Source organism: Solea solea, chromosome 16 (genome assembly GCF_958295425.1).
Source record: "Solea solea chromosome 16, fSolSol10.1, whole genome shotgun sequence".
NCBI classification, from domain to species: Eukaryota; Metazoa; Chordata; class Actinopteri; order Pleuronectiformes; family Soleidae; genus Solea; species Solea solea.
The window spans coordinates 5,188,995-5,205,676 of NC_081149.1; the positions used below are offsets into that span (position 1 = coordinate 5,188,995).

At 42.0% G+C, this 16,682-nt stretch overlaps 1 protein-coding gene across 6 annotated transcripts; it reads left to right on the forward strand.

Annotated features, from left to right (window-relative positions):
- Window positions 1–19: 19 nt before the first annotated feature.
- On the forward strand, window positions 20–13,173 carry elac2 (elaC ribonuclease Z 2). 6 transcript variants are annotated; one of them, XM_058653289.1, is made up of 24 exons: window positions 25–536; window positions 1,099–1,149; window positions 1,264–1,334; window positions 2,273–2,337; window positions 2,549–2,606; window positions 2,846–2,914; window positions 3,002–3,127; window positions 4,398–4,450; window positions 4,552–4,610; window positions 5,077–5,149; window positions 5,252–5,364; window positions 6,397–6,489; window positions 6,640–6,778; window positions 7,119–7,204; window positions 7,484–7,605; window positions 8,120–8,210; window positions 8,456–8,594; window positions 8,726–8,764; window positions 8,909–9,018; window positions 9,789–9,888; window positions 9,983–10,103; window positions 10,526–10,604; window positions 11,524–11,668; window positions 12,749–13,173. In XM_058653289.1, the coding sequence occupies exons 1-24, from the start codon at window positions 190–192 to the stop codon at window positions 12,998–13,000; spliced, it is 2,601 nt and encodes an 866-aa protein (XP_058509272.1). In that variant the 5' UTR covers window positions 25–189; the 3' UTR covers window positions 13,001–13,173. The 6 variants fall into 6 exon arrangements, with proteins under 6 accessions (XP_058509273.1, XP_058509272.1, XP_058509271.1 ...); XM_058653288.1 differs by having other exon boundaries at window positions 26–536; window positions 8,117–8,210; XM_058653292.1 differs by lacking the exon at window positions 25–536 and adding an exon at window positions 1,416–1,467 and having other exon boundaries at window positions 1,096–1,149; window positions 8,117–8,210.
- Window positions 13,174–16,682: the final 3,509 nt, after the last annotated feature.

Below are 16,682 nucleotides of genomic sequence, written 5' to 3' on the forward strand. Positions count from 1 at the left end.
CGCCTGCTCGTCAAAACCCACACGCCAATGACGGATAAAGAAGTACCTACGTCATCTTTAGATGCCGGATATACTGCGGTACATGTGTTTCTTCATGAAAGCTCCTGCTAAAATGACTTTCATGCGTGGAAAGGGAGCGAAGGTGTGATATACAGACGTGTGACGTATAGATTATTTTAAATATTTAGTATGAATACGGTCCATTTGAAGCTAAGTTGGTTTACGTGTCAATTTGCGAAAGGCTTCACTCTCTCCGCTGCTGCTGCTGCTGTCGCTGCTTCACGCCGGGATTCTCCAACTCTTTCCCACTTTTTACGTAGAATGGCGACGAACAGCCACAGCAGGGACAACAACAGTGGTGACCGTAGTAAGACGAGGAAAGTCAAGCAGAACGAACCGCTGCGGAAACTGAAAACCAAGGAGAAACGGATCGGACGACGGGACTTTCACGGACCGACTACGGTTTACCTGCAGGTGGTCGGTGCTGGAAGCAGAGACACGTCCGCGTCCCTTTATGTCTTCTCTGAGTACAACAGGTAGTGTCAACACCTGGACCCCACGTCCTTTGAGTTCAAAGTAGGCCTCTGAAATGTATTGTTGGATATTGGCAAACACATTGGTATGGTTTTTTGACCCAAGCATTCCCAAAATATTGGCAAAAAGTCCAGTATCAAAGTAGGGATGCACGATATTATCGGCATGGTATCGTATCAGCAGATATTGCCTCTACAATATATTATTGCATATTGGCAAACACATATATATCGGTATTGGTTATCAGCCCAAGCACTCTCAACATATCGGATATTGCCAAAAAGTCCAATATCGAAGTAGGGATGCACCATGTTATTGGCCTGATATCAGCAGATATGGGCTTTAAGATAACGGATATTGGCAAACGCTATATATCCGTATTGGTTATCGGCCCAAGCATTCCCAACATACCTGTGAAAAGTCCAATATCAAAGTAGGGATGCACGATAATATCGCCACGCTATCGGTTTTTTCTGTTTTAGTTATCTGTATTACTTTGGTGAATGGAGGTTGTTTTCATTGAAATGTGCTGCAGAAATAAACCTGGACTCTTCTCTGCTGCAGGTACCTGTTCAACTGTGGTGAAGGAACTCAGCGACTCATGCAGGAGCACAAGTGAGCCGCGTCGTCCGTCACGCTGTAAAAAAACAAAACAAAAACATCATCCTGGTCTTCGTCTGGGGTCTGATGTGTTTTCGAGAGTTAACGTGGATTTATTTGCCCCATCAGACTTCGAGCCGCTCGTCTGGACAACATCTTCCTGACCAGACTGAGCTGGGCGAACGTGGGAGGTTTATCAGGTCAGCAACATCTCTCTGATCAGTTTTGGGGGGATATTAAAATAACACAAATAATACATTTTTTGTTTTTTAAAAAAGCAGCAGTAAGCAGTGAGTGAGGATCAGGCAGGCAGATGCAGTCAGAGAGCAGCCGGTGAGCGTCACAGAGCCATTTATCTGCTCCAGTCATTCATTCTGTCCACTGAAGAGAAGGTAGATATGGATTAATGCCCTGTGCTGTGTTTGAGTCTGCCGCCCCCAAGTGGCTAAAATAAGGAATTACTGCAGGTTTGAAACATAAAAATCAGAAATTTCCTAAAACTAATACAAAATGTAATATTTTATAGAGAATATGTGACTCTTAATTCAAAAAGAAACACACACAGCATCAGCAGTAGGGAAGCAGGACTGTGAATAAATGTCTAATTACGATTATTGTTATTGGAGGGGTTTGAAAAACAGATTTAAAATAATAACTACTGTGTGCAGAGGTGATTTCTTTCTTTCTGCCTGTCTGTAGAATATAGTTTGTCGGTAGACCAGGACAATAGTTAATCTAAGAATGGTGTTTTCAATGAATGTTTTGTTAAACAAGTTAAAATCATCAATTAATCTGTCATTAATCTGTCAATTAATCTGAGTACTTGTTTTGTTTATAAAATGTCGATTGTTGTTTACTAAACCTGGAAATGTCTTGTTTTTGTCCACAAACTGAAAATGATTCAGTTTTCATGACTTTCTTTGTTCTATGGAGCAAAAAAAAAACCAGAAAATCACAGAAACTTGTTTTAAATTACTGAAAAAAACTATTTAGTGATCGATTGATAAACCTGCTGCTGCATCACACGTGAGTCGGGCTGATGACTAAAATAATTGTCAACTATTTTGTGATAAACGAGTGTTAAAATGTTTTTGTACCAGTTAAATGTGATTCTTGTGTGTTGTCGTCATAACTGCAGGGATGATCTTGACCCTGAGGGACACCGGTGTCCCCGAGTGTGTCCTCTCTGGACCTCCACAGCTGGTGAGAGACAAAAAAACAAGTCATTATTACATGTGTTATTATCTTAAATAATAAAATAAATTCCTTTTAATTTGTTTGGATTTTGCATCCCTAATTGTTATTAAAGAAAACTGTATCATGTACAACCCCTAATATGAACAGTCTGCAGGAGTTTGACATACAACACATTAATGTCCACCGTCTCTTTGTCTCTCTGTCACGTCATTTAAAGGACAACTACATCAACGCCATCAAGTCTTTCTCTGGACCTCTGGACAACATCAAGCTGTGTACGTTCACTTTACACTACTGAATTTCCCACGGGTCCTTGAAAGTTTTTGAAACTTGCCCCCAAAATAGGCACGGGTCATTGAAAGTGCTTGAATTTTGTGGCAGAAAGAAGTGACGTGATATTTAGTATACTTGCTCTGAGCTGAGTTGTTGTTTTCTTAATGTCCAGTGAGACATCATGGTCATTTTATGACTTGATTATTTACTGTTGTTGTGTTACTGTGTTGTGTTCTCGCAGCCGTTCGACCGTACACCGCAGAGACGTACTCGGACGAAACAATGACAGTTTATCAGGTGCCAGTGTTCGGTGAGTGTCTTCTCTGCTTTTTTTAAAAATGTCTTTTTTAAAAGTGCGTCTGTTGTCCACTCACTCTTTTCCCACTTGACTCCTCAGCCCAGTCGGGTCAAAAGAGTCCTGACAGGAAGTCGTCCCCCAGGTCCAGCAACCCTCCTCTTCGTCCTCCAAGTCCTGCCGCGTCACAGACGGACGACGTGGACCAGAGCTGGAGAACGAGTCCAGGTGAGTCCAGTTTCCTGTTGAGCCTGGAGGCGTCTCTGAGGGATTAACTGATCCTGAGAGTTGAGGGCAAAGGAAAAAGTCAACCAGACTAATAATTAAAGAGGATTACGTTTCCATGTTGTCCATCCATGACTCACGAATGTGATATTTAAGAAACAAGAATAGATTCTTATATTTGAGCGTGTCACCAGTAGTCCTCGTTGGTCCGAATGAGGCAGAGCCACGTTTTTGAGGGACCGGTTAAGTAGTTGGGTCAAAGTTAGGGTTAGACATGAACTGGTGCTGTACGTCCATGGTTCTCAAACTGTGGTACTAAATCAGAAATACTGTTGTACTGTATATACCACGGCATGTGATAGTAGAATTTTGACCCTGAAATGAATAAAGTAATAACTAGAATGTGACTGTATTTGTTTTATGTGTACAGATGCATATTTTATATTTATTTTATCCCTGTTTTATTCATTGTAAAGCACTTTGGAAACCTTGTGTTTGTTTAAATTTGTGCTATACAAATAAAGTGGATTGGATTGGATTGGATAGAACTCGTGTCTCCACACAAGTGTCCCCCACCCAAGTTGGGGAGTGCAGCAGTTCCCTGACCTCACGTCTGAATCCGTAAAAACAACTTTTCACCTTTTTTGATGTCTCGCTCATTTATACTTAGGGTGCAAATTGCCAAAATGGACACCAAGATTCCAAATGGCCGACTTCATGTTGAGTTGAGGCCATGGTTACAGGCGACGTTTTCGTTCGTCATCCTCCCACCAAGTTTCGGCAAATTCGGTGGAACTCAATTTGTGCCGAAGTTATAAGGCACTTCCTGTTTCGTGGGGAATGGTCGCCTTGAGTTGCCGTGGCCATATGCCGTCTTGTATCCGCAAAACCTTATGACAATATTTTTTTTTTATGCCAGTACGTTCATTTACGTAGGGTCGCCAAAATTCAAAATGGCCGACTTCCTGTTGAGTTGAGGCTATGGACTTTTGTCGACTTTTTTGTTCGTCTTGGTCGATAACATCCTCCCACCAAGTTTTGGGAAATACGGTGGAACTCAATTTCGCATTGTCACCACAACTGACGTCCTGTGACAAGTTTTTATGCACGTTAACGCCCTCAAAAATGACCGCAAAGCCAAGAATATAATAATAATCTGAACGATTAACAACATCTAATTTCAGGTTTACATGAGGAAGAGGATGATGACGATGATGAGAGAATAAATCAGCTTTATTTTCCTCTCTAATTTTATTTACTTATTTTTTTTAAGGCGAAAGACAGACCAGAGACGCGTCTGACCTGGTGGTCGCCTTCATATGTAAGGTAAGAGATCGAATATCCTCACGCTGCAATGTGACGTTTAAAACTGTGTTTGAATCACAACATTCTTCTTCTTCTTCGTCTCTTCTCTTTTCTGGTCACAGCTTCACCCAAAGAAAGGAAACTTCTTGGTGGCTCAGGCTCGAGAGCTTGGACTTCCCATGTGAGTAGAAGTTTGTCGCAGAAAGTGTCTGGTGTCATAACTGGGAATTTCATTAGTTTCTTTATTATTATTATTTTTATTATTATTAGTCCAGATTTGTGTCTGTGGGAACAAGGAGTAATATAAACTGTTTTGATTTTTCAATTGAACGTAACATACAGCATTTATTAATGTTATTCATCCCAGAGGAGACGCTTGTTCCTTCAGAAACACAAATAACACTTAACTGGATATAAAATTTAAGTTATAAGATAATTAAAACAGGATGAATCTGTTTAAATAACAAGAAACAAATGTGACGAGAATTATGCGTTTGGCAAGAAATATGACTATGAAGAGTGAATAAAAGAATTTAATTTAGTATTATAATTTTTTTTTCTGTATTGTTTGACGCCGTTACCAGACGTTGGATGTATTTAAGTGGAGTTTTATAAATTCATACTTCTTATATACTTTTCCCCTGCAGAGGCACAGCAGCCATCGGTCCACTCATCGCAGAACTGAAGGCGGGGAAAAGCATCACGTACGAAGGAAAAGAGGTGAGAGGAAAGAGTCTTTTTTTTACCTTAATTTACACCTTTACTGTGGCTGTGTCGCGTCTCCTGAGTCTGACAGCGTTGTTGTTGTTGTTGTTGTCGTAGATTCGGCCCGAGCAGGTCTGCACTCCCACTGATCCGGGACCCGTCTTTATTATTGTCGAGTGTCCGTCTGAGGAGTTTGTCGCAGCCGTTTGCAACAACGGTCAACTGAGACGGTGAGTGGACACTTTTTAACGGGACAGTTGTTGTGTTTTGAAGCGTTGGTCGTGTGAGGTCAGCGAGTACGGGTCTCACCTTCTTCACTTTTCACCCATTCACTCGCTGCAATGTGGGTTTAAGTGCAAGATACTTCAAGGACACATGTAGACGAGCAGAGCCAGGAATTGAACCCACAACCCTCCAGTTGAGCGACAACTCACTCACGCAGAGCGTCGTTATTGACTGGTTTTGCTTCCGTCTTCTTTGGAGCGCGGTGAACCTGGAGGTCATGTCACTCTAGGTTGCCGACTTCTGAGTTCCGACGTAAATGTGTTTAAACCTCAAATGTCCACGCTTCAAAAAACCCTGAACTATCCCTTAAAGGGGACATATTATGCAAAACCAACTTTTTAATAATTTTCATACTTATATTTGGGACTCTGGAGGCCCTACCAGTCGCCAAAGTTTGGAAAAAGAAAACTCAGTCCTTTGTTCGTGGTCCCCCTTAGTGTAAGTATAGGCGATAAAACACATAATGTTTAATTCCCTGCGCTTATGACGGCAGCATGCACATTTCACCGCGAATGTTACCACCCACCAGTAAGTTTACCTCGAGAGCTCCACCTTAGCTCCACCTTGTCCCTATAAAATGCGAGAGTGCAGGCGAGGGAGGAAGAGCGGTATTATGTCAACGCGGAGGGACAAGTGTGCTGTTGGTGGCTGCACAGTGGAGCACAGTGTTTTACACAAACTTCCAGCCTCAGAGGATTTTATATATGACGCTAATGTGACGGATAAAGTCAGCAAAAGTGTGTTCGCACCACTTCACATCAGACGGATGCCAGTCACCGTATTTAGTCAGCGACCGTTTAGCAGGGTTATTGAACTGCTATGGTGCTTCATCCTTATGGTATTTTGACCAAAGCATGTCATAGACATGTTCATTAGGACACCAGGGAACTATTTTAACTTGGGGAAATAGGGTATAATATGTCTCCTTTAAGGAAGTCATAGTACCTTTTAAGTATCTTCTCTCTCGTTTGTTCTAGATACCAAACCGGAGAGGACTCTGCCGTGCTGGTGGTTCACATGACTCCAGAGTCTGTTCTGAAAACAGATCAGTACAAAGGGTGGATGGACAGGTTTGAGAGTCTTCTCCTTCTCTAAGAAGAAGTCTTCTCTCTTATTATTTTTTACAGACGTTCTCACAGAGCAAGTGTTTCTTCTTCTTCTTCTTCTTCTTCTTCTTCTTCTTCTTCTTCTTCTTCCTATTCTTCTTTGCGTTCCCGCAGGTTCCCATCCACGACGGAGCACCTGATCCTCAACGAGCAGGTCTGCACCGACTACAATATCAGGAGCCACAAGATCCAAGCTCAGCTCAACATGATCCACCCCGAGATCTTCCCTCAGCTCAGGTCCTTCAGAACAAAGGTCAGACCTAAATGTGAGCAGTAGACCTGAAACACATTTTTTCACCCTGTGACTGAATCTGCGATTCCACCTATGCTTTCGGAGTTCAAAATCGCCCTCGCGTCCCCACGCGTGTCGGGGAATGCAGCAGTTCCCTGAATCCGCAAAACCTTTCGAGAACTTTTCGCCTTTGTTGCGTCTCGCTCATTTACGTAGGGTGCAAATCGCCAAAATGGACGCCAAGATTCTAAATAGCCGACTTCCTGTTGAGTTGAGGCCATGACACAGATATGATAATATCGGGCCCTAATCATGATGAACTGTTAAAATCCTTGTGGTGACAGTGTTTTCTCACCCTCAGGAGCCTCAGGCTGCTCTCCACGTCCCCAACGTCAGAGCAGAGTGTCTGCTCAAGTTCCAGCTCAGACCTGTGATGGAGTGGCAAAGGTCAGTTTGTCCTTCAATTCCCCCCAATTTAAACAACATCACTGGAACGGACGGTTGCACTCGACCTCCGTCTCTGTCTTCTTTTAAAAACTCATCTCACAAGTGTCGGCCTGTTTTCTTTCTCTTTTCCGCTCTGTTTCTGTCAAACGCTGTAGAATCATCACTGTGAGAAGAATCCCTGTTTTCCTCACCAGTGCTTTTTGCAGGGCAGTGGTGTGTGTCGCCCCTCGTCTGCTTCCTCCTCCTCCTCCTCACTCTGTGTCTCTGGTTTCGTTACAGAGACGCGATTCCCTCCTGCAGCGTGGAGGAGTTTGTGAAAGAGGCTTCAGACGTCCCGAACTTTCTGGACGAAGTGGACAAGTGCAGGAGGATCTGCTCCACTGATGCTGCAAATCCCTGCGGTCAGTTCTCCTCGCCAAACACGGCCGGATATTTTTAGCTTTACAGAGCCGGGATTGTGGATTTGTGTGTGTGTGTGTGTGTGTGTGTGTGTGTGTGTGTGTGTGTGTGTGTGTGTGTGTGTGTGTGTGTGTGTGTGTGTGTGTGTGTGTGTGTGTGTGTGTGTGTGTGTGTGTGTGTGTGTGTGTGTGTGTGTGTGTGTGTGTGTGTGTGTGTGTGTGTGTGTGTGTGTGTGTGTGTGTGTGTGTGTGTGTGTGTGTGTGTGTGTGTGTGTGTGTGTGTGTGTGTGTGTGTGTGTGTGTGTGTGTGTGTGTGTGTGTGTGTGTGTGTGTGTGTGTGTGTGTGTGTGTGTGTGTGTGTGTGTGTGTGTGTGTGTGTGTGTGTGTGTGTGTGTGTGTGTGTGTGTGTGTGTGTGTGTGTGTGTGTGTGTGTGTGTGTGTGTGTGTGTGAAAACACTGTGATTTAGAGTTATAGAGATTTAAAAAATGTGTTATTTGTAAAAAAAATTGACAGCAGAGCCAAAATATCCAGAGGTGGTTTTCTTGGGGACGGGATCAGCTCAACCGATGAAGATCAGAAACGTCAGTGGCACTTTAGTGAATATCAGGTATGAAAGTTGTGCTTTTATCTCACAAAACAAGAGATTCTTTAAATAAAAACAACTTCTTAAATGTCATATTTGCTCAGCTTTTCTGAATTAATCGTTACTTTTTTTCCAAAAAGTCATTTTCCACTCTGCTTTTTATGCCATTTTTGGTGGTCCTGGTTAATCTCCTATTAACCAGGAGTTTAAAATATTATAAGGTGACTCATTCTACGCCAATTTACTAAACTGTTTTCATGCCCTCATAGCCCGAGTCAGTCCATGCTGTTGGACTGTGGAGAGGGAACCTTCAGTCAGCTCTGCAGACACTACGGGGAGGACGTGGACGTCGCTCTGTCCAAGATGTCGACCGTCTTCATCTCGCACTTGCATGCCGACCATCACACGGTAAAAGCACCCGCACAGAACGTTCGGATAGATGACTAACGATTATTTCCTCAATTAATCCATGCAAAAGTGGTTTGGTGGATTACGGAGTCGGTTCTACATCATATTTAACCCCCAGACCTTTGTTTCAGGGTCTGCTGAATCTGCTGTACCAGAGGAAAAGAGCACTGGTAAATATAACGCTTATTAGTTCATCTTTTACGTTAGTTTTTTCCAGTTTTACATCAAACATCTTCTCTATAAAGTGCTTTAAATGTCACCTTCTTGTGCGTACATATGTCAGCCTCTAACGCCGTCACATTTCCGTCCTCCAGATGACACTGGGGATATCGTTCAGCCCTGTGACCCTGATCGCGCCGTCCCAGATCATGACCTGGCTCAACCGGTACCACGAGCACTGTGAGGAGATCCTCAGCCACGTGAAGTATGTGGTGCCGTGGTTATTTCTGATTTGTCTGATGAGTCGTGAAGTTCCTTTTCACCAGAGGAAGCTCACGCACTATTGGTGGTACATTTACCACAGCTTGAGAACCATGGTTTTAGACTTATTTGAATTAAAATGGGATCTTCATTTAAAAAAAGAAAAGAAAAAAAAGTGCTGTTTTGACCTGAAACTCGTCACTGAGACAATGAAGTCTTGAAAACTAGAGCAAAGACTGAAGTTGGCTCATTTTCTCACAGACCTACATACAAACAAGTAGAGTTTGCCCCCTGGTGGCCACTCAAGAGAATGCAGGCTTCACTTCACAAACCCAGAGATCCTGAAAAAGTCATATCAAAATTTTATTTAAGTAATTTAAGTCCCTGAAAAGTATTAAATTGTATTAAATTCGGTTTGAGAGAAGAGGGAAAAATGCAAATTTAATGACAAACGGCTAGAAGACTACAATTAAACAAAGATGATCCTTCAGGAAAAGGTGCTATTGTGAGCGTTTGATCTTGAAGATTGCTCGTGTTATTGTTCTTAAAATATTCCAAAAGTAACATTGAGGACAACATTGAGGACAATGACAATGTTTTTGTGCACATTTGTACAACGTTACTGTTATTTTAGATTATCTTTGAACAGTGTGTGGGTTATATTTTCATTCTTTTGTCTTGAATTTCATTTGAAATGGTCTTAAAAAGTCTTAAAATGAACTGATATTTCTGCTCGAGTTCGATTTGCTGACATCGTCTTTCGTCTGCTTTCAGTCTCATCCCGAATGCGTGTCTGTGCGATGGCGCCGAGTCACCTAGACAGTGGACGGAGTCGCTGATCAGAGCCGTGCTGAAGAACAACAACCTGACAAAGGTCTGCGTCCGTCTGAGCACGAACGTCCCTCCTTTTTTTTTCTCACTTAAAAAATCCCAATAATCCCAATAATCCCCCTGTGTTTGTGCCTCAGTTTCAGACGTGCACGGTGCGTCACTGCAAGAACGCCTTCGCCTGCAGCTTCACTCACCAGTCCGGCTGGAAACTGGCCTTCTCTGGCGACACCATGCCCTGCGATGGATTCGTACACATCGGTCAGTGATTAGAGAGCGCGTTCCACTGAAGTGTAATCCACACTGACAACGCTGTAGCTAATGGCAAATTGAGCGTGCACTTTATGCATTCCAGAGATGCACGTAGGGTCGTCGTCGCCAAACGGGGCCCGATCTGAATAATTTATGCGATATTTCTCGCCGCTCTGGATCACTCTCATCGCTGGCAGGCTCCCTCTAAATGGCTCCTGTGGGATCCCACTTCATTGACTCCTCCTAAATTGCTTGACTGGATTCGGTCCAAGAGGAACGGCAGCGAGCGTGCATCCCAGCCCGCGCCGGTTCATTAGAAATGGCTCATGCTCGCCAGACAAACGGGGGCGTGCCAGGGCTTGATTACCTGATTGATTTCCTGTGGGACCAGGAAAGAGACCGCAAGTGCTCGTCTGTTTTGTCTGCCGCAGGGAGGGACGCGACGCTGTTGATACACGAGGCGACGCTGGAGGACGGGCTGGAGGAGGAGGCCGTGGAGAAGAGACACAGGTGAAAACAACAGCGTCACCCAAACAGTTCATGTTTTAATAGCGTGGTAACGTGGCTGCCACTTAACAAAAGGCTCGCGTCATGACATTTACGTCTGATTAAGTCTAAATTTTTGGGTTTTTTTGCTTTTAAATTGTGAAATGAAGTGTTTACAAGACAAACGTGAGTGTAGATAGTTACAGCTTCTTGCCACAGGGGGCACTCAAAGCACAGATGTGCCAGGATCTCATAGAACTACACTTTTTCATTAATGTGATTTGCACAAATGTATTTAACTGCCAACTAACAGGTAAAAAGTAGATTATATCCACTTAACAAAAGGCTTTTACCTCATTAAAAACAACAAACCCCATAGAGAAAATCAGCGTTTTTAACTTGTGGGAACATGTAGAGCTGCTGGTCTACTGCGGCCTCATTTACAGACAAAACATTTCAAATAACACATTTAAAGTTACTGATGGAGGCAGCGATGGATCGACAACTCCTCTGTGCCTTGAAGTAAAATCACTCGTTTTCTCTATGGAGTTTGGTGTGAGAAGTGATCTCGTGGCAAAAGGAAGCGGCAAAAACATAATCCTCTAATATCGTAGACGTAAACTGGATTAGATTTTGTGTAAAAATCCTGAAATGTCCCTTTTTATGCAGACTTTTTGTGCAGACTGTCGGCCACGTAAAGACAAAATAACTTGATTAGCTGTCAGAGGTTTGCAGTTGTGGTTTTAGTAGCTTGTTAAATTTCCTTCACCCTCCACAGACGATTGCCATTGATTTCTTTTCACCTTTTTTACGGCGGCAGAGTGAGCATCCGTCTCCACAAAGGTGTCTCTTATGTCTGTGGAGAACGATATCAGCACCGGAACGTTTTCCCCTGAGAGTCTCTCGCTTAAACCTGTCTCGTTTTTGTTTTTTTTCCCGGCAGCACGACGTCCCAGGCCATCGGCATCGGCGTGAAGATGAACGCCGACTTCATCGTGCTCAACCACTTCAGCCAACGCTACGCCAAGATCCCGCTCTTCAGCGAGGACTTCACCGACAAAGTCGGGATATCCTTCGACCACATGAGAGTACGTAGCGCTGTATTATCGTGTTTAAAAAAAAAAAAACCGAAATAGTGACGGGTAAGGGTGGGTGTCACAGGGTACCTCACGATACGGTCCACGATAACAATAAATGTCCCCTATCACATTTTGAAGTTCGTAATCACAGTTTGAAGTTTGTTAACTGTCCTATTTTTTACCGATATCTCTCGTCCAAACTCCTCTAAAGTCGGCAGAGGACACACTTATCAACTTTGAAGCCCGTCAAGCAAACTATTGGACAGTTATGAGGGACAGATGGACAAATAAACCAGTTAATAGACCGATGAATTGGTTTGAGTGCTTTATAAGCCACTCAAACAAGTTCTAAATATCATTATTTTCTGGTGTTTTTTGCTCCATATAACAAAGTAATCATTAGAGCTGAAACAATTACTCGATTCTTCGATTATTAAATGATTCGTCAACTATGTTTGAAGCTTTTTTTCATGATTAAAACAAGATTTCTATTGTTTCAGCTTCTTAAATGTGAATATTTTCTAGTTTCTTTGCTCCAGATAACAAAGAAATCGATAAAAGTGAATCATTTTGGTTTGTGGACAAAACAAAGACATTCGAGAACAACATCATTTCCAGCTGATCAATGTTTTTTAACGTTTTCTGACATTTTATGGACCAAAACTATTACTCGATTAATTGAGAAAATAGTCAACCTAATTTACACTAGTGATGGGGTAATCGTATGCAGCAAAAAGACAATTTTTATATCTTAATTGTCAATATTTTTCTGTATTGCACATTTTTAGATGTGAAAAATGTGTGTTTGGAGGCATTTTAGATTTTAAAGACTAGTTTGACCGTCTGTGGTCTATTTTGTTGACATAAAAATGTTTATAACAAGATGTATAGACTAAATCTTTTATTTTATTGGATGAAAGTTTACTTTATGGCCATGATTATACAGTTGAAAAAGAGGGGGGGGGGAATCCCAATATATATATATTGCAATATTGTGTTAATATCGTATTGTGACGTCAATATTGTGATGTATCGCAATCATGGATTTGGTGCATTCTCTAAACCTTCATCCTCATCACCTGTTCTCAGATTCGTTTCGGAGACTTTAAAACCCTTCCCAGACTCATTCCCGCACTTAAAACCCTCTTTGCCAACGATATCGAAGAGATGGAGGAGAGAAGAGAGAGGAGGGAGCTGAAAAATCCAAGAGGCGGCTACGAGGTGAACAGCACAGCAGTTGCTGCCATGACTGCCGCGGTGGCGGCTGACGCCCGTGGTGCCAAACGGAACCAGGAGGAGGCTGACGTCGACGCAAAGAGACAGAAACTTTATGAAACATGAGCTAAGAGGAAATGACTTAGGCATTTTATTTAAATGAATTTCAGATTGTTTAATTTGGCTTGTGTGTGGATTGACTGAAGAAAACGCAATGTATATTGTTTTTTGCGTTGTACATTAATTAGTGAGCTCTGAATATAGGTTTTGGTTGAAATGAATAAAGAAATACCACACAATTTGTAGTTTTGTCCAATTTGTAAAACATGATGGAAACAGCCTCTACAAACTCAAAGAAATGAGGTGTTTTTAGATTTTGGGGATTAAATAAGTTATTTCTTAACTTAAGAAAATAACTTGGGTCATCTGCCTCTATGCCTGTAGTTTATCTACATGCTGCGTTAAATGTACGCCGTGATGTCACATCAGAGTTAATCGCGTTCCAGTTGAGAAGTCGCACAAAAAAATATAAACATAAACATGGGACAGTACATTTACTGCGAAGGAAATAATACTGAAAGTGCACTTAATAGTGAAACTAGCAGTGCTTTTACTATTTACGTGAGTGGGAGCCATCTTGGAAGCCTATGTTGGGGTTTGCTCTGAGTTTACTAGTTCTAGTTGTAGTCGTGGAACGCACTATGACTTTTAGATTGGGTTTCATTTTGTGTTGATCCCTTTTAAATAAAAAAAAAATAACCATGATTGTCATTGTCCTCGAAGGATTTACTCTCAATAAATTTGATGATCCTTTATCGGCTCAAAAGTTTAAAATCTTTGTTAGAGAACATATTTGCCCGAAAGAGACAGCAGTAGCTGGTCTACCATTGTGTCAACTATTTTCTCTCCCACACCAAATATAGAGAAAAGGTGTGATTTTGCGTCACAGCACACAGTTATTGACAGACTCTTGAATTCAGATTAAAGGAACTAAAACGTGTGTAAACAGGAATGTGGTTCAACAAAGTAGCTTCATGTGTTTTGTGTGCTAATTTACAAATGCTACTCTACGCTAACATGCTAGACGCCTATATAAACATAAAGTGACTGCTAACAAATAAGCATGTTAGCCCTTTAAATACAGTCTGTGTCACTTATTTTCTGTGGCTGCTTTGGTACATCTGGTACTGTTTTGTGGGTTTTTTCCTTGTTTTGACGTGTGTTACGGTTTGAAAATGACTAGATTCACAAGCTAGTTTTATGTTTTCTACCCAGGTAAAAGTTGTTGCTTCTTTCTCTTCAAACAAGAACATTAGAACCAATTTAAGAATATTTGGCTTGTTTCTAATACAGCTGTTTTTGCAGTCTAATTAACGTGACCTGTATTTGTCCTCCATTGCAAGAAAGTAAAATAAGGCTCATTTCTGGATTTCTTTTTTATTTTATTTTTGACCTATAAAGACCTAAAATAACTTTAGCAAGTTTTTCACTTGAAAAATAATGTTTAATTTTATCTTAATGAGGTAATAAAGCTTGTTTTAGCTAAAGTAACAAGTCGGAACAATTCACTATCATGGACTGGTGTGTGTACAGATTTAAGAAATTCGAAAGTATACATTCTTAAATTCAGTTTAAATATTAAAGACTGATTTTAAGTGAACATTTCTTACATGACAGAAATTTTTTTGCATGTGATAAGTACTACTTTGGCCTGTTTTTCCTCATTTTAAGGCACATTACAGTTTACAAGTGGCTAGATTTACAAGCTAGTTTTACGTAATCTATCCAGGTAAAATTTGTTCAGAGATTTTTGTGGTGTTATGAGGACTTTTTGTCGTGTTTTTTATTGAGAGGCTGTTCAATAATCATCAATCTCATTTCCCAGTTATTTTTGTGCCTAAATCACCATAAAATACAACTTTTCAACCAAGATGTGGACAAATATCTGCCGTGAAAAAGGTCTTTGACCAGTTTTATTACATACTGTAGGTGGGAGAAAAAGAAAATTCCACTTCAATCCACATGGGGGCTTCAGTAAGCCATCACCAACCATGCAGCTGCCGATGCTCTCAACATGGTAATAAGCTCATGAGGAGTTGACTTATCATCGGGAACCAGTGGAGGGAGCAGTGGCTGCATGGATATCCTCCCGTTCGCAGCACCATTGAAGAAAACAGTGAGGATTTTCAGTCATTAGAAGGGTCAGGTGTATTGTTTCAACCACTGGGAGATTTCGAGACACCGCCTTGATGTGTGCGCAGTGAGGGGGAGCATCTTAAATTTGGTTTTGTTTTCTTTTTCGTAGCCTTTTTGATGTGACATATAACAGATGCCAACCACACGCCCGTCTACAGGCATGGGTGCACTTTGATTTCAGAGGTCTGACCTTTCAATTACAGGGAGGAAGCAGCCTCTCAGAGAAAAAAAACAAAAACATTTACCACTGCCTTGTTTGTTTCCCAGCACTTTGCTTGCAGTACAATTTGAGCCCCGCTGTTTTTGTTTAAACGGTCAAATTTTATTTAATAGGAAACTCCTGGGAGGCGAATTCAAGGCCAAACGTGAAACAGCCTTCTGCACGCAGAGGAAACCGCCGCTGCCGCCGCCATGACTCCCTCCATCTCTCTGCAGATAAGACAGGTGCCAGAACTCTGAAGTAAATGTGACTTTTCAGAGATTAGTGGGGTTGAATGGAGTGTGAAGTGCCGAGATGAAGACGCACCGACTCCATTTAGGAGCCTTTGCCCGCCACCGAGGTCGCATCTATCAGAGCAGGCGTGGTTGATAAGCAGGGAAAAGGAGGCAGAGATGAGTTCTGACACAAGCGTCGCAGAGTCATAATAGTGGACTGATAGACCTAATCATCACTTGACCAGCAGTGAACCACGGCAAATGAATTTTGAAGGCACAATGCTGCATTCAAAAAACCCCATCTGAGCATTCAATGGGTGGCGTCTTCTTTTCTTTCTTTCTTTTTGGAAGGATCATTTCAATGTCAGGTTGTTTTTTTTCTCTATAAAGAACATTTTACGTTTATTACAATATAATTGTATTGATAATACATTACAGATTTAAAGTGTAGTTAAGTGTAGTTTACATTAAGCAAATCGACAGAGAACCTCTTTATTTGAAGGTAAGGAAATTTGAACCAACAGTTCATAGTTTAGGTCAGGGTTTCTCAATCCGAGTCCTTGGGGACTCACTGTCCTGCATGTTTTATGGCCATTTTGTAATATACAGTTCTAGCACCGCTCGAGCCGATAAAAAAACGACTGCCGGCCACTGATTGGTCAGAGAGTGTCATCACTGAAAGAGTAGTGAGCGCGACATCCGACACAAGAATCAAAGCAGACAATGCCGAACGGTAGATGAGTTAAAAATACTTAAAAAAAAAACAGATATCATGTATATTCTAAGGAGACAGACGAAGCCTTTAGTCCATACTTTGCGTTCCTTTACGGACGGATGGCGGACAAAATGAAGCAATACCACCAGAAATCGTGAGGGCAGTATAGAGTCATGAAGAGTCTGTATGGACATGAGTTTGAAGCGTCTTACATTCCCTCGGCACGAAAAATCCACTCCTGTGTCCGTCTTTCTCTGATCATGCACAATGAAATAGCCTCCTCAATGTTTGCTTATGCCTTCAGTTTGGTGCACGGCACTGCCCTCCAAAGGTACACACAAACACACCCTCAAGCATGTGGCCCTACCAAAGAAGAAGGGAACGATGCTACAGCTGCCTCTGACATGTCTGGTATGAGCGTCTCACAGCTGAAAGGCCCGTCGGGCAGGGGACCCAACGCGC

Excerpts from the sequence above, each read along its gene's own strand:
- elac2 (XM_058653288.1), top strand. The coding sequence starts at position 190 with ATGAATACGGTCCATTTGAAGCTAAGTTGGTTTACGTGTCAATTTGCG. Across the intron at positions 2,338-2,548 it reads TCTCTGGACCTCCACAGCTG|GACAACTACATCAACGCCAT; the intron begins GTGAGAGACAAA and ends CGTCATTTAAAG. Across the intron at positions 2,915-3,001 it reads TTATCAGGTGCCAGTGTTCG|CCCAGTCGGGTCAAAAGAGT; the intron begins GTGAGTGTCTTC and ends TTGACTCCTCAG.